Source organism: Cibotium barometz, chromosome 21 (assembly GCF_041138505.1).
Source record: "Cibotium barometz isolate CiBa-2024 chromosome 21, ASM4113850v1, whole genome shotgun sequence".
In the NCBI taxonomy this organism is placed as follows: domain Eukaryota; kingdom Viridiplantae; phylum Streptophyta; class Polypodiopsida; order Cyatheales; family Cibotiaceae; genus Cibotium; species Cibotium barometz.
Window position 1 is genome coordinate 45,670,825 of NC_141066.1, and position 17,999 is coordinate 45,688,823.

The 17,999-nt window shown below is 46.4% G+C and overlaps 1 protein-coding gene across 1 annotated transcript in view; it reads left to right on the plus strand.

Annotated features, from left to right (window-relative positions):
- Nucleotides 1–3,800: 3,800 nt before the first annotated feature.
- The window catches only part of LOC147627227 (phosphatidylinositol 3,4,5-trisphosphate 3-phosphatase and protein-tyrosine-phosphatase PTEN2A-like), a 49,145-nt gene continuing 34,946 nt past the window's right edge, over nt 3,801–17,999 (plus strand). Inside the window, 5 exon segments of the mRNA XM_086815896.1 lie at nt 3,801–3,968; nt 5,376–5,416; nt 5,599–6,138; nt 6,367–6,468; nt 6,550–6,606. Of these exon segments, the coding sequence (XP_086672022.1) occupies nt 5,650–6,138; nt 6,367–6,468; nt 6,550–6,606 (648 nt within the window). The 5' untranslated portion in view covers nt 3,801–3,968; nt 5,376–5,416; nt 5,599–5,649.

Below are 17,999 nucleotides of genomic sequence, written 5' to 3' on the forward strand. Positions count from 1 at the left end.
GAGAGCTCTGAAGCTGACTCCCTCCTCACGATCTCCCATTCATGAGAGGAGAAGAAACAAATTGACTATGCTAACCTCCCCGAGAAATTGAAAGAGTATCCCAACTAGGTCTTGGAAAAGGAGCAAAAGTGAAACAAGCCCAAGAGCTTCTAATGGACTGAACTTGAGACTTTTCTTGAGCAATTGGTCATCCCCAGTACAACCACTAACCATGTATAAGCATGTTCTGGATCCAACTCCATAGCCAACCCTAAAACCAATAAGGGGACCTCATAGCTTGCCAAAGGCTCTAATTAAATCCATGACCATTCTTTAAAAAAAGAGAGCATGTTTCAGAGTCTTTGGCTTAAGAACTAATTATTCAATTGGATCCCACATTGCTAGATGCAGTAGAGGAGGGTTGAACGTTACCTCTGATAGGCCAACACAATATTTTCTTTGAGGTGATTGGTGATGAGTTTCTTTCATCCCCTTCAGAGGCATTACCACTTGGGTCAATGCCATGATGATAGGTCCTCCTCCGAGTGAATGTGAATATTTCCCATAGGATATAGTAGGCTTCACAACCTTCTTATCCTTGGAAGTCTTGGGCATGATAAAGGCACTCTTTTGCAAGGAAATTCTCAACTTTGGAGAGACTTATCCGAATAAATGAATGGGAATTTAAGAGCCTATATAGTGAAGCTAGAAGAGGATGATTTAGGCCACAATATGGACTTTGGTATGGATGAATGGGAGTTTAAGAGAGCCAATTTTGAACTGGTCTTCCCATATTACTAGATGCAGTAGACAAGGACTCAGAGGAAGGCCTATTGCCTCCAATGGGTGAACAAAATATTTTATCCGAGGTGATTGGTGATAACTTAATTTCATCCCCTTCAAAGGCAACATGTCTAAAGGGGAAGAATTAATGCACATTCCCTATTGGTGGCATGTCCTAACCCATCGTCGAGATTGAATGCAAATATCATATGCAAGACATAGACATAGTAGGTCTTATAACCTTGTTATCGAGGCACTGAGATAATCTCTCTTTTTGTAAGGAAATTCTCAACTTTGGAGAAACTTATTTGACTTGATGAATGGTAATTTAAGAGCCCACATATAGTGGGGTTAGAAGAGGATGAGCCAGGCCACAATGAGCGCTCTCTTTCCATATAGCAAATACCAAAAGAGTACCGAAAGTGACCATGAACAAGTTGGGACACTATTTGAAAATCATGACATGCTACCTATTATTGTGTAGAGGAAAAGATGGTCTCCATAATCTTGGATGGTGGTGCTAGTGTTAGCATAATCACTAGGAAACCCAAGGAAGCCCACCACTTGTAGGCACCAATTTTGTGGTAAAGCTTGCTCTTACAAGAACACAACAAAACCTTTGGTTATCCTTCAGGATACAAAAATCAAAACCTTTGGGTTGAGTTTTTGGATGCAAAAATCAAGACCTTTGGGTTGAGATTTCATCACTCATTCGTGGTGATGTATTTCCAGAGAAAAGGATTGTAAAATACGATCCTTGAAAAGCCTTACATGAGAGATGCAAGGTTGGTTTCACAATTGGGAACTAATCACAATTACATACACAAAGGTGACTAGAAGATAGACTTAAAAATAGGGAAGACAAATAGATCAAGGTATGTCTCGTAAACAAGCTCGATTGGATCGCTTCAACCAATATCTGTAGAGCATGCAACACACTATAGCTTTGACCACTTCAATTGATATTTGTAGAGCTTGTAACAAAAGCTCTTGGATGGTGAATATGATGAGGACTTGGAGGATTAGATATGACGACCATGGAAACTTTCATAGAAGCTTGGGATAAGGTTTGCACAGTTGGACGATGCCAAAAACTCCCCTCTTCATACTAGGTGTGTTTAGAAATTGAAATTGTTGCCTTGAGCTACAGTTTTCTCAAAAAGACCACGTAGTCATGTGGCCAACCTTAGTTGACGTAAGGGCTAGTCACAACCTCATGTCTCAGGAGAGAAATGGACCTCATTAGGGTACCAGCCCCCAACACCATCTGCAATTACCCTCATCATGGTAAACAATTGCCAATCCATATTGTCATTGTTGTTGTTCCACATTTGAACTAAACCTACATCTTGCAAGTTGCAGGTACCATGGAAGAGAGCATTATCCTTAGGGAGATGGATTGCGGCGGTCACAATTGAACTGCTATAATTGAGGGGATGGATTTTAATTGAGCTTTCCTTGGGATGGCTACCATACCCTTAATGGATGAGGACACCCCGAACCTTACAATATCCCAACCCTTGTCTTCCAAATAGTGCTCTCATCTATATCAAGTAGCTTCTCAAACTTAACATTGCTCTCACCTCGTCGTGTAATCTATCCCTTCAAATCAGTATGGTAATTTAAAACCGTGTCGAGAGAAACAAAGACCACCTCGTCAAACTGAACAACACCTCAAAGAGGCACCTAAGAGCACTCTGCCTAGACAAAGATGGTACGATGCCTAATTGAAAACCTGACAGCCACCATTTAACTAGAAGCCTTTCCACGAGGAGAAATATGCCAAGTGAGCAACACAACTTTACCGACAACATGAGCCTCATTGGACCCCCATTAAGATGCGAGAAGCTCAAGACTTCTATGAAGGGAACCCTTCCGTTTGTGTGCCAAAAACCAAGCCATTTGCTGCCTAAGCGAAAGAAAGTTACGCAATAGCCCTAAACCTCAATTCAATTCTAGCATCCCTAACACCTTGTTGGATCTCAAAAAAGCTATAAGTATGTAAAGCAGCCGCTATCGCCTCTATTCATGAGAGCAACAAAGAGGTTGAAAGATCCTATTGAGCGAGCATTGAACACCGAGCAATAAGAGGCAATCCCCCCTCTTTATCTATTTCATTATGTCTTTTTTGTTTTTAATATATTATTTTAATCTTTTAATTTATTTTAGTTTTAGTTTTTTCAATCCCCCTTTTTGTTTTATTATTTTCACCCCTCATTTATTTTTTTATATTTTATGATTTTTATTTATTTTTTACTTTCATTTAAAATAAAAACCCCTAATTTCTAGCCCTCCCTCATTTTTCATCCCCCTCCCCCTAGTTTCTTTTCACTTCTTACCTTTTTTAATTATACTTTTAAAATTAACTATCTCAATTTAATTTATTTTAAGTATTATTTTTTCCCTTTAATTAATTAATTTATAATTTAAAAACATTTAAACCTACCCGGTCCCTTCATTTAAACCCACCTTGGTCTCAATCAAACCTACCCTGGTCCCAATCAAACCCACCTACCCCTACCCCTCCTACAAACTAGACTTGCCAATCCTAACCCCCCTATAAACCCAAACCCGCCTCCCCCAAAGGATACGTTAGATTTTAGGTTGTTCAGAAGTTCCAGTGCTAAAAAAGAACTCCCAAAGAGAAAAAAGATTAGGATTGGACCGTAATCGATTTCTTTAATCAAATTCCTATGCTTTGGTGGTTTTTTTTTGGGGATCTTTATGCTTGCGTGCTTTCATACCGTCGTCAACACTAGCATGCTTTGAACCCATCACCTCATGCATGGAACTTCAACACCTTATCACTAGGCTGTGTCTCCATTGGCTAGCTTTGGTGGTTTTATGACTACTAAGAATGCAAAAATTTCATTGGTGATGACAAGGTAACTTTGGGCCCTTTATTTTGGTTGGGCTCATTGTTTTTTAAAATAATAAGGATAATAACTCCCAACCCCAATACCGTTTGAACACACCCTAAAGGACGTGGAAGGAGTGGAAAAATACTTTAAATAGTAGACTATTATTATTATTGACATGAAGGTTTATTAGTTAGAGTTCCTATATTTATCTGCTATATGTATCTACATCTAACCAACAGTATTAATCATCCAAATGGAGACTCTCAACTCAGCTGGCGATCTAAAGCATTGTGCCCAGGATTGGACTTCCGTGCCTTTTGCAACAGATCTGTGAACTTCGAAGAGGTACTTCCCTCACTATTCTCATCTGTTCTCTTTTCTGAAAATTTGAAGTGTTCACAGCGTTCTGAATAACATACAAATTTTTTAGAATGCTGCACCTCGTGAGGGATCCTGCCAGAGGTAGAAAGAAGCTTTTTTTTGGGGAGGAGGAGGGAGGGGGATTTTTTTTTTGTTTGACCTAGGGTAAGCGTTTTATACCCAAGGTCTCATCATGGCCGCACCAGCTGAATGGGGGAGGGTTTTGAAGAATAGGGTACTCTAAAATTGTGGCATCGCAATGGAAACGGTGAGCTTCAAGATAGCTTGTCAATTGTTTTGCGGATGTCAACTTTGCAATTTCATTGGTTCATTTAGTGGAATGGCAGGCAAGTGGTTTTGACAAATGGGACGATCCTTCTCCTCTTGCTTTGGGTGGGAAAAGTTATGGTCGTCATCATATGGGGCATACACAGTTAACAGTGAGTTGGGTGGTATCATGTTAGTAGGATAGTGTTGCATACCTCAGAAGGGCATTGAGACATTTCATTGGACTTAATTGAGAATTAACTGGAGAACGAAACAACGGGTAGCACATAAATCAATCAAGAGCGCTGTTGGCAGTATGTGGTTGAGTATACAGGCTTGGAAGGATACCTTTTATGGGTACCAAGTGATTTTGTTACTCACTTGGTCCCAATGGTGTCTCCACGTGCATACAAGGTTTCATGAGGTGTGATTATATTTTTCTGTGCCAAGATTTAGTTTGTATTGATTCTGATGTTGATGCCAATGCTAATCTCGATGTAGATGCCAAAGTCAATGTCGATCCACTTGATTTCTTTGATAGGTGCCAATGCATGCATTGAGGCCTTTGCTTCTACACCATGCAACATTTTCTTTTGATGTCTACCCTTTTGGAGCCAGTGAAGGCCTCACTGTTCTGCCACTACAAACCAGAGAGGAGCCCTTGAGTCCCGTGACCTCCTGTGTGCTCCCAAGTTGGAAACTTGGAGGACCTTGTATGGCAACTTGGACTTGTATGTCAGCATGTCACTCACGCTTGTGTCACCTCATGTATGGGTTGTGTCAACTATATGGACAGCTGCTTGGGTGCTGATGTGAGCACAGTGCTGTTGCATAGGGGACTGTGTAGGCTGCATGGATCGTAAAATGTTGGAGGTTGCGGGATCTTGCAGGTGGGAGAAAGCGTGATGATTGTTGCTAATCGTACGGTATACAGGCTTCTGTGCACACGATTTGTTATTAGGCCCTAAGAGAGGGTAGTGGTAATAGTTTTAACTCATGAGCATACTTATGTGACATACACACGTGAATCAGCAGGTTTGTTCTTGCAATCGAGGGTATTTAAGCATATTTTCTAAAATTGAATACAGCGTGACTGAGATGCTTTAAGACCATTGCTTTTTGCAGGACCAGCAAGGGCTGGAAAGTAAAGGGACACTCTACTTGGGGTAACTTTTCTGCAGCATCTTTTTGTTGCATTTCTCTGCATGTTACTCTTAGGGTGGCTACGGATAAGGGTGCACCTGCAGTGGGGTGCCCGTCTATGTGTGATTGCCCATCCATCTCTTAGTTTGCACCCTGGAAGGTGAGATTTGTGTAACCAGCCTTATACTGTCCTTCTCTGCCTCAGGTTGGCCACGCTAAAGTAACCATATCAGCAACTGGAAGTGCAGTGGTCATTATGGAGGAAAACACAGATTCAGGTGGAGGAAACACCTTGGAGAAGAACCCCCCTGTGACTAATGAAATCTTGTACAGTAACGATCAATCTGCTGTTCTTGAAGAAAATCAATTACACTCGAATATTTTACCAAAGAGCACTACTGGATTTGCTTCAGACACATCTGGAAAGTTCTCAGCTGCTGGGCTCGCTAATTGGGCAAAAAGTCTTCGAATCAATCCGAACTCTAACACTCAAGAAAATGCTGTTTCTGGTGAAGCAGTGAAGAACCCCTTCACTCTCCTTAGCAATAGCTTTGGCAGACGAGCTGCTTCAAAGATTCCAGTTGTTGAAGCACCAGTTGAGAGCCCCTCATCAGTGTCATCTGGCTCTCAAGAGGGAGCTTTTGGAAATCTTGCAAAAGGGCTACTAGATACATCCAAAAATGCCATGAAGGCAGTTCAAACAAAAGCCCGCCATCTTGTGTCTCAAAATAAACGAAGATACCAGGTAATGCATTGGCTCATCCACCTTTCCTTCTTGTGGTTTTGGTGAGAACATAGATTAGTCCCCAGGATTTCGGCTGGACAACTCAGTTTTTTCTGTTATTTTCTTTTCTGTGTGCACGTGCACGTGCACGTGTGTGTGTGTGTGTGTGTGCGTGTGCATGTGTGTGTGTATTCGGGGTTGATCGTGGTTTTTTCACTGCAATACATTGACTTAGTTGAATCTATATAGGAGGGTGGCTTTGATCTTGACTTGGCATATATCACCGACAATATAATTGCGATGGGATTTCCTGCGGGTGATTTGAGCTCTGGTATTCTTGGATACGTGGAGGTGAATTTTATGTGCACATGGGTTTCTTGTTTTTGAATACATAATTAGCATCAGCTCTGCAACTAAAAAAAGTTGCTGCAGGGGTTTTACCGCAATCACATGGAAGAAGTCATCAAGTTTTTTGAAACCCATCATAAGGTAATTCCTCTTGCCTGTTGGTTTCTTTGTTTTTTTTTGACCATCTTTCCATCAATTTGTCACATGCCAGTGATTGCTTTTTAATCTTGTCTTGTAACCAAGCTTGTCGGGAGAATGCTGTTGCAATGGCTGGTGGCTGTGGAGTCAGCCTGCATTTGTTTAAGGGGGTGGAGGAGTGGGAAGAGGAGAGATCTCAGATGATGTCAGAAGGATAAATCCTTACACCACACTTGAGGTTGTTCTGTACTCTTAAACTGCTCTAAAGTCACCTTGGATCTACTCCCTTTGTTGGCAAGGAGAGTGGATGAGATACATCCAAGTCATACTCATCCTCGCCACATGCAGGGTGTTGGTGGCCGTGAATGGTCTCTGTAGACCTTGTCCAGCAGGGTTTGCTTTGAGTTGTGCCCAGTGGGAAGGCTATAGTTGGTCTCCCTCTACTCAACCTTTCCTTGGGATGTGTTGTTTCTCAATCACAGTTATGGAAATCGTTTTCACATGAGTGATGCAACGAAAGGCTTAAATATAGATTAACAGTAAGCACATTAGAGATTAACGCTAATCACATTGATCTTGCAAATGCACAGAAGACGAGAGATGTAGTCTTAATCTACTGTATATTGCAAAACATGCTATTGTTACATGTGTTGCGGAAGCATGATCTTGATCTGAGCAAGAGAGATCAAAGCTAATCCTATTTTTCTAGCAAACACACTTAAAACAAGAGTAAACCCTAACGTACTGTTGGAGGTTGCTAGAATTTGACGAACGTGGTGGAGCATCCCCCATCTGCGCACCTGCTGCCCTTTGCCATCGCTCCTCTCCCCTCTTCCCCATCCTCCTTCGTGCTGCCCCTGCCTCCCTCCTCCTGAGCACACCTGCCCCACCATTGCCTTCACCCACCTTCCCCTCCTGCGCGCTGCCCTCCTGCGTGCTGCCTCTGCCGTTCTGCCCGCACCTTGCTTCTTGAGCGCCCCCTGCCTTCCACCCTTCTGCCCGCTTCCTGTGTGCTGTGGTGCTGAGGAGGTCTAATATAGCTGTTTCTCTGACCATTCTCGCATCATCCAGCTCCTTGAAATTCCTTGTTTCTTCTTCTTGCGCACATCTGGCAATAGCCTCCCTTCCCTGAGCTTTTGTGATTATTTGAAGCCTTTCGGCGGCCAATCCTTGACTGTCTTGTAGCTGTTGGGTTACTTGTGCCATTGCTTCTTGGTGTGCAATCATCATTCTCTTCATTTCAGCTTGATTGGTGCTGATTGTGTCATTAAGCGCTCTTATCTTGTGCCTTTTTTCTGGAGTGGACCTCCAGCTCCTAGCATCAATAGTAGCCTCTCTGGAAGTCTCAACACTTGTATTCAAGATTGTGGGTAGCTGCCTAACGGGCAGCCAGCTTCGTGACTTGCTCTAGGCCAGCCTCCTTGGCGAGCCAGGCAAGATCATAGATATCCTTACCCTCGGGTGCAGTTACTACGAGGTGGAGTTCAACACTGTAGCAGCTTCGGACTGTGTGCTTCAGTTGAGCCTCGTTGCATTGTGCATGGCCCAGGCATTTTTTGCATGTTGGCAGCATGGCTTTGATCCTGCCTCCGACTCTCTTGCTGGTGTATCCAGATTCCCAGGCACAATTTGTTTACAGGCCTCAAGAAGGAGTACCTTCCGCTTCTCCCTATTATTGGGAGAACGATAGGGCAAGTGCCGGAATCCCACGTGACAACCGGCCTCGATGTTGGCATATGTGGCTGGGATCCCTTCACTTTGTATTAGCATTTCTTCACTGGAGATAGTATCGCACGTCATTTCTCTTCGATGCCTCCGAGTGTGTCACACACCTACGAGTATGCAAGGTAGAGCCAAACATCATATAGCAGCGGACGGGCAGAATTAGACAACGCATGTGACACATTGCACCGCCACGTGGCAATGATGAGGTGGCGATCGGGCACAGCTAGCTGACAACAATACTACTGGCTGACTAGGAGCATTGGTGCATATATATGCATGGGTAGCCAATTGTCATATTCATCTACTTTCCTCAGTGTGGGACTTCAAAGAGCGTTTCTCCGTAGACGAAGTGCTAGCTAGAGTGTATAGTAAGTAGATCACAGGGCCGTGATTTGACATCTTCATTCTCAGCCACATCTTGTACTTGAATTTCAGCTATATTACTTCTTTCTTGTACATAATACAGAGCGGTAGTTTAGGACTCGTGTATGTGGTATGTGTGATTCCTCGGCACTCTTCTTTCTATCTTTGGAAAACCCTAGCACATAGGCACAAGTGTTCTACAGTTGGTATTAGAGCCTAGGGAATCTTTCTTTTCTGGCACCCATGTGCGTTGATTGCTTGGATAGGGCAGAACACCTAGATTCCAAGAATGCACAAGTTCGAGTTGGGGGAAAGTGAATATTTGGGTTCTCTTCATTGCACTTGGGTTAATTGAGGTATACTGTGCTTCCTTGCCCCACCAAACCCCCACCAAACCCTCGTAGGGCTGATATTTGTCATGGACTTACAACTCATTTTGCTTGTCGGCATGAAGGCATCCATGGACGCACATGTAGATCAAATGAAGGCTATTTTTCCCCGTCTTGACAAGATGGAGTCGGCATCTTGAGCACCTAGTATTTCGGATCTAGAATCTACAAGGGCCGGTACTTAAGAGCAAGTATTGGACGATTCCGAGGCCGGCGTTGCAAAACTTTTTGGAGGAGGATTTTTCACTCCTTTGGATGCAAGCAAGGATGTACTGGATGAGCTTCACTCCCAATCCGCAAGTTATCATTCTACACCTGCGTGTAGTCGGTAGGAGAGAGACCGTTCGTGTCACCGATGATCTCCTTCACAGAGTCCCTCCCCACTGGATTCTTTGGATAGTTCTCACTCGCCTTCACCAGCTCAACACCGGGGGACTTTCGGTTTGGCGAGTTCCTCCTCCATGTCTCGTGAGGAGAAAGGAGCTCAATTATTGAAGCTTCTGAAGCCTCCCAAGTTCAACGGGTAGTTGGACCCGTGAGATGGTTGCCACGTTGGTAGCAACAAGTGGTTTAGATATTTTTCAGCTCCATTTGGTGCGGGTGCTACTCTCTTGTGGTGGAAGACCACCTTAGGCACCACTCTGTGACTTGCTAGGATGACTATCACAAGGCGGTCTTGAAGCAATTTATTCTCATAGATTACGAGTGTGAATTGAAGAAACAATGAAAGCATTTTATGCAGAAACATGGCCAATTGATAACCAATTATCTCGCTTGTTTCTGGAAGCTTTTGCTGATGCTCCCAAGGACCGTTCGAGGATCGAAGGAGATTGAGCGATTTGTGGATGGTTTGAAACCGTCTTTGCACATAGACGTTTGTGTGTCAGAATACGTAGCGGAGATGATGACCAGATCTGGGAACACGAGAGCAAAAAACGCATGCAAAAAAAAAAACAGCACGAGAGAGAGATGTAGGCGTGTAACTTTGCTCTGATATACACAAAAAGATCCCGTATATGATACAAATGTGGTATGGGGGCTGGGGGCCTATTTATATGCCCCCAGATAGGCAGTCGGCCTGCTGAAGAGGCCTCCACGACTGTAGCATCAGTCGGCCAGCACTGAATGAAGCCCACGACTGAAGGCCAGCAGCACAGGGGTCCACGACTGCTGTTGGGTCAGTCTGCCAGCTACTCAGTGCTCCTGCCAATTCAGAATTGCCTCCCAAGCCACAGAAAAATGGGAAAAATAGGGGAAAAATGCGGAGAGTGGGGAAAAATGATAAAACACCTGATAAGGGCGGGCACACCCACAACAAAGGCCCTGGTGTATAAAACTGGACAGGAGATGACTTCTAACACCCCCTCTCAGCTCCTGGCTGTGAGGGGGTGTCAACCACCCCCTTTGAATCCGGAACCACAAAGCTTGGAGAAACCACCTCCTTCTGCAAGTAATCGATTGCCACCTGCCTGGCTTTCCGAAAGGTTCCCGTGGAAAGAACATCCTCATCTATTGGAGGTTCTTTGTCCCGAACACGATGAGACATCAGAGCATAAGTGACCTGTTCAGTTTCCTCTGACTCACAAACACAAGAACCACCAACATCAGTACTGGAAAGTTCCTGCCAACTGCTACCATCTACTGGCAAGCTATCCACCACCTGGTCTCGGAAAGCTTGCACCTGTAGCGTATCCACACTTAAGTGGCCATTACCAGACTGTCACTCATCACAAACGTGAGGACGTGGGAGAGAGAGTGCTGAAAGCCTGTAAACTCCATTCTCCACTCCGCCTTTCCAAACCACTTGGCCTGTTGCTTTATCGCGGAGAGCAACAAAATGCTCATCAAACTCCACCCGTACGCCAGTCTTGCAAACCTGATGCACTGACAACAGATGAAAACCAAGTGCCGGAACATATAACACGTGGGAGGAAAGCTTCCCCCCTCTGCCATCGGGAACTATCTCCATCCTGCCCTCACTGTGAACTGGGATAGTGGATGTATCACCAGTAAGAATATGACCAGAAAGCCTGCAGAGATCCTGTAAACCGGAACGGGAAGGAGTCATGTGCCTGGAAGCACCACTATCGAGAATCCACTCCCGAGTATCCTCTGCGGAGAGTCCTCCAATCTCCTCCCTGCCTGAAGAAAATGAAGCATCGGTGTCCATCACCTCCAGGTGCACAAAAGCCGGAGTCTTCATGATTGCTGTTGAGGAGGCTTCACCCTTCTCGTTCTTCCGCTTGGGACACTGCCTCCGATAGTGGCCTTTCTCGCCACAATCATTACAGGTCCTCTCTGCCTTCAGTTTCTCGTGGTCAGCGTCGGACTTCTTCTCAGAAGACTTCTTCGATGAAGCCTTCCCTTTGCTTGAGTTACGGCCTTTCGACCGTTGGCCAGTAAAGGCCTCCAAACCTCCACCCTGAGGAGGGTTCGTGAATCGTTCCTCCTGGTCCAGGACCATGGGCCCAAGCTCCTCCCACGTGATGGTGCTGAGCCTGCCATTGGTAATCAAAGACGAGTAAAATGCTGAGTACGAAGAGGGCAAATGTGACAGCAACGTTATGGCCATGTCCTCTGACGATATCTCCTTCCCAGCTTGAAGAACTTCTTGTTGAAGAGCCTGCAGCTTGTTAATATGCTCCCGCATCGTCGACGACTTTGTAGGGCTCATAACCCGCATCTGTACTTCCAAGGAAATCCTCTTCATGGGCGATACCCTGTTGTAAAGAGAAGCCAAATGCTGCCATATACCTCTGGCCAGCGTCATATGCTTTACATGATTGATTACCTGCGGTGTGCAGTTGAGGAAAATAAACGAACGGACCTTGGCGTTGACACGATCCCACATCTGTGTCTGGACCTCCCGGTCCTTTCGGGTTGACGGTAACTCCCCTTCCTCTACTTCCGGCCGTGGAACACCAACAACGACGAAATCAGCGAGGTCGTAAGACTCCAGAACAGATTCCATCATAACCTTCCATATGCTGTAGTTGCTACCGTCCAACTGACGGTCCACCGGGAACGTGGGGAGTGTCGGGATCTTCACATGTCTCTCGGCCATCTCAAACAGATCTGCCATTGCGGGGATGTACTCTGAAAAGGGTGGGTCGGTGGGAACAAAGAAGAACTAACACCTGCAAGTGGCTGTCCAGCAAATCAGCCCGCCTTCCTCTTGCTTCTCCTCTTCCCTAACAGTCCAAAACAGTCCACCAATCAGCCACAAAACAGTCCCCCTCTTGCTCACACAAATCCCAAGACCTATCTAGAGCCTAGGGCTCTGATACCATGTCAGAATACGCAGCGGAGATGATGACCAGATCTGGGAACACAAGAGCAAAAAACGCATGCAGAAAAAACAGCACAAGAGAGAGAGATGTAGGCATGTAACTCTGCTCTGATATACACAAGAAGATCCCGCATATGATACAAATGTGGTATGGGGGCTGGGGGCCTATTTATATGCCCCCAGATAGGCAGTCGGCCTGCTGAAGAGGCCTCCACGACTGTAGCATCAGTCGGCCAGCACTGAATGAAGCCCACGACTGAATATGCCCAGTCGGCCAGTAGCACAGGGGTCCACGACTGCTGTTGGGTCAGTCGGCCAGCTACTCAGTGCTCCTACCCACGACTGAATATGCCCAGTTGGCCAGCAGCACAGGGGTCCACGACTGCTGTAGCATCAGTTGGCCAGCACTGAATATACCCATGACTGAATATGCCCAGTCGGCCAGCAGCACAGGGGCCCACGACTGCTGTTGGGTCAGTCGGCCAGCTACTCAGTGCTCCTACCAACTCAGAATTGCCTCCCAAGCCACAGAAAAATGGGAAAAATAGGGAAAAAATGCGGAGAGTGGGGAAAAATGATAAAACACCTGATAAGGGCGGGCACACCCACAACAAAGGCCCTGGTGTATAAAACTGGACAGGAGATGACTCCTCGTGTCCGGATCTCCTCCCCAAACCGAGTCACTCCAACCGTGGAGTCGGACTCCATCCAACAATCCCCCTCCTGTGTACGAGAGTCCATGATCCTTCGCATGCCACAGAAACCACAGGAAAGGCAATCCTGCCTCCCAAAGAGACATCTGCAACCATGAGCTCAACTGCCTCATCAGGAAGCTCCCATCCAATCTGGTGTCCATCAACCAGATCAATGAACCTACAGCTTTTGAGTCACAGAGACATCACACTGCTCACAAGGATCAACACTTGTTATGGTGCACAAACAAGTCTTGGAAACCTTATGAAGACCAAGCAAGGCCTTCTGAAACCTGTCAACCACCCCCTCTGAATCCGGAACCACAAAGCCTGGAGAAACCACCTCCTTCTGCAAGTAATCGATTGCCACCTGCCTGGCTTTCCGAAAGGTCCCCATGGAAAGAATATCCTCTTCTACTGGAGGTTCTTTGTCCCGAACACGACGAGACATCAGAGCATAAGTGACCTGTCGAGTTTCCTCTGACTCACGAACACAAGAACCACCAACATCAGTACTAGAAAGTTCCTGCCAACTGCTGCCATCTACTGGCAAGCTATCCACCATCTGGACCCGGAAAGCCCGCACCTCCCAAGCCACAGAAAAATGGGAAAAAATAGGGGAAAAATGCGGAGAGTGGGGAAAAATGATAAAACACCTCATAAGGGCGGGCACACCCACAACAAAGGCCCTGGTGTATAAAACTGGACAGGAGATGACTTCTAACATGGTATCAGAGCCTAGGCTCTAGATAGGTCTTGGGCTTTGTGTGAGCAAGAGGGGGACTGTTTTGTGGCTGATTGGTGGACTGTTTTGGACTGTTCTTCGGGAAGAGGAGAAGCAAGAGGAAGGCGGGCTGATTTGCTGGACAGCCACTTGCAGGTATTAGTTCTTCTTTGTTCCCACGCACCCACCCTTTTCAGAGTACATCCCCGCAATGGCAGATCTGTTTGAGATGGCCGAGAGACATGTGAAGATCCCGACACTCCCCACGTTCCCGGTGGACCGTCAGTTGGACGGGAGCAACTACGGCATATGGAAGGTGATGATGGAATCTGTTCTGGAGTCTTACTACCTCGCCGATTTCGTCGTTGTTGGTGTTCCACGGCCGGAAGTAGAGGAAGGGGAGTTACCGTCAACCCGAAAGGACCAGGAGGCTCAGGCACAGATGTGGGATCGTGTCAATGCCGGGGTCCGTTCGTTTATTTTCCTCAATTGCACACCACAGGTAATCAATCATGTAAAGCATATGACGTTGGCCAGAGGTATATGGCAGCATTTGGCCTCACTTTACAACAGGGTATCGCCCATGAAGAGGATTTCCTTGGAAGTACAGATGCGGGTTATGAGCCCTGGAAAGTCGTCGACGATGCGGGAGCATATTGACTCGGTTTGGGGAGGAGATCCGGACACGAGGAGATCCACACCTGATAAGGGCTCTGATACACATCGGCCTTGTGATCTTTCAGACGTGGTACGTCATATGTCATGACCCTGTGAAAATGGAACAGCACAAGTGTGGGCATGGTGGTTGCTGAGCATAATAAATATTAAATGATTCGTATTTGGGGTGCCCGGACAAAGAGAATGATGTGTGGACATCTCCAGGTGTGAAGGGGAACCAAGAACATTAATATTATTAATGTTTGAATCATGGGTGGCCCCTAGGAAACTTTAATAAACATTAAAGTAGGGGGCCTAGGATAATTTTGGAGAGAGGGGCAACTCCACTTTTGGAGTTACATGCCTCTCTCATCTCTCTCTCTTGCTTTTGGAAATACGTGCAAGTTTTCATGCATGGAGGGGAGGAGAAGCAAAGTCGACTGGTTGCTGCTGGTTTTTGGCTGCATACAGAAGTGCCCGTACAGCCAGGCCGTACAGCCCACGTGTAGGCTGCCCGTACAGTTGGCTGCTGCAAGTACAGGGTACGGCTGTTGCAGGTACAGGCAGCGCCGACAGGGAGTGAAAGCAGGTACAGTCCGTGCTGCAGGCTTTGGCGTCGGCTGTGCTGCAGGTACAGGTGTACGGACAGTACAGGGTCTGGCGGCGTTGGTACAGTCTGCGCTGGCAGGAACAGACAACAGGTGGCTGCTGTGGAGGTACTGATCTATACTATACAGGCGGCTGCAGAGACTGTACGGACAGGTACATTGGAGATTTACTGACCTGTACGGACAGGTACAGTCGGTTTCAATTCTGTTTTAGACCTGAACAGTAGTGGGCGGTGCATCTACAGCTGCACAGCAGGCAGTGCTGTATGAGAGCTTATTTGGTGCATCAGTCAAGTGGTTGCAGGGAGGAAAGTACAGACTGGTACGATCGGCTTCACGAGTGCAGAACCACGCACTGATTTGGTAAGCTCTGAACTTGTCCATCTTTCTTTCTTTCCATTGGCTTATGTCTGCAGACCTGTGTTATCTGGCCCCTTGTGAGAGGAGGGGAATGGAAGATTGAAAGGGTGGAAACAGAGATTGGACAGTGGATGTATATGTGAACTGAATTGTGGAACCATGTACTTGGGATATGCCAAATGTGTGCTCAAGGCTGCCCTGATGAATGGTCTTGGCTGATCAGAGGGAAACACAGAGTGTTGCTTTTGTGGGACACAGATCTGTTTGTGTGAATCCTCTGTGCTAAGAGGTCTTGTGGGCTGCCAGATTGGACATACAAGTGTATTCTCCTGGCTGGTTATGTTGTACTCAGTTTTACATCACTTTGAAATTGAATAAAGAAATACCGAAAGGGGCGCCAAGCTTTGGGGCCAACAGGTGTCGTTCTCATTTCAGTTTTGGGGCACTCTAGCTCCAATTAAATTTGTTTTTTTATTTGGACCTACAAGTGGAAGGGTGACTACTAGTCTACCGCACTTTGGTTTCTACCAGAGGCCGGTTTCATCATGCTACAACCCTCAAGATGCGGGAGAGTTCCGAGTCTGGGACTCAACAACAAGGGCAACAGAGAGGCAAAGACAAGGGCGCGTGTCCAAGGCCAAGGATGGTAAGGACAAAGTAAGTGGGGGAGCCTCAGCGATTGCCTCACTCTGAATAGCGTAACGCCAAGATGGCTACTAGACTGCTTTTATTGTGACTCCACCGAGCACATCGAGAAGGACATTTGACGACCTTGGAGGAGCAATCCGAGCAGGAGGCTTCTTCAAAACTGGAGGAGCAGTTTGAGGAGGAAGCTTCTTCAAAACTGGAGGATGGGTGTAAAGGAGATGCATGTGTGCGTGTCTCAGCTCTTTTCATTTCTCGGGTCGAGCACACACCCACGGTGCTTCATTGCATCAAGCCACAGGTATGAACAAAGGAATTTTTCAGCCAGGTCTCTAAGGGAGAGTCTTCAGAGTTGCCGTTCCCACTTAGTGGGAGAATCTTTGGCTTCAATGGCGTTGCTTTAGTTTCTGGGGCACTCAGGAGAACTCTTCTCACCTGTAGTTTGCATTGGGTGGAGTATCTTTAGTGTCTGATGTGGTGGAAGGACCACATGAGGATATGTCATTAGATTTGTCTTCGTCCTGGGAGGATAGGCTAGTTGGTGTAGCTTCACAGTTTGGAGACTGTATTGACAACAATCGAGGTTTTGACTTTGGTGTGTCAACGGATGTATTACTTGGAGTATGTTCCACAAGACATGGGTGGTTTAGACATATAGGTGCCGAGCAGTATTGATGGATATAGATTTGGTGCAACGTTTTTGAGGAGTATTGTTCTTGATTCTACTTTCTTTCTTCAGGGTGCATTGAAGCTGATGCAAGCAGTTCTTGTGCTCCATCTGAGCCGATGCATTTGTGGCTAGAGTTTGGATAGCGGAGTTTTGCTCAGCCATTCTTTGGAGCGTTCTTTTCGTGGGCTACGAGAGGATACTTAGTGGTTTGCAATGTTTTTATATGGACGGTTGGATAGACGGAAAGTGCTCGATCCGGTGGAAGTTGGTCATGTGTAGGTTTCTTTGCAGGTCTTTGTGCTGACGCGGTGGTGGCGAGGACGGAATGTGAGTGCCATAGTCTATTGTCTCTAGAATGCGGATACTAGAAAATAAACCATGTCTACATAAATATAGCTTGGGTAGAGGGCCCTAAAGGCTGAGCTGCACATGTGACATCCAAGGTTGAAGCCTACGGCTGTAATATGCGGAAGCTTCGGAGAAGAATCGGTAACTTCAATACTCAGAATTCAGCACTCTTTTCGCGACGGACATTAACGCACAAACTGAAAGGAGATGTGCAGAAAATAGAGAGAGAGAGAGAGGGAGAGGTGGAGAATGAGATGAATGAATGGGATTATGGGCAATTCTATTTATACTACCCCATCAGGAGTAGTCGGCCAGTGCTACTGGAGTCGGCCAGCCCCCACGACTGGAAATTCAGCTTTAAATGCTGAATTAAATCTCATTAAATGCTGTGTTTTTTTCCTAAAAGGCTTGGGCAGGGACAGCCGGTTGTCTCGTGTGGGCCAAGGTGGCCCGGAGAGTGATTATCCAGCCTTGTCATCGGATTAGGCATTATTGATCCAACTATTCAGAGCAGATCCTTGTTGGGCAAGCTGATCATTCGAGGCCTTTAGCCAGGGGGTGAGCCATGGAAGGCTTTCCTTGTTACACAGATGTTGGTCCACACTCCATCTCTTGGTGGCCCCTGGAGCCACAGTGTGCGGTGGATATTTGTGGAGGCCTCAGTTCCTCCTTCAAGGACCTCAAGTCAGCGCTCTTCCAATTGCCTCCGGCCACAGATGAGGAGAGACTCCGCCAGCCTTTGATATGGAACCCCTTCTTCAGGATGCCATGTGTCCACCCCTTGGGCACTTGCTCTCACGTTGCCTAGGGTTCCCTTTGCATTGGTCCCGCTCAGTCTTTGGGAGAGTGGGCCAGCTTCAGGTGACTGCTCCTAGAGATGCAGGACAGATGCCTTGCTGGGATCTGGCGCAGAGCTTAGATTACCT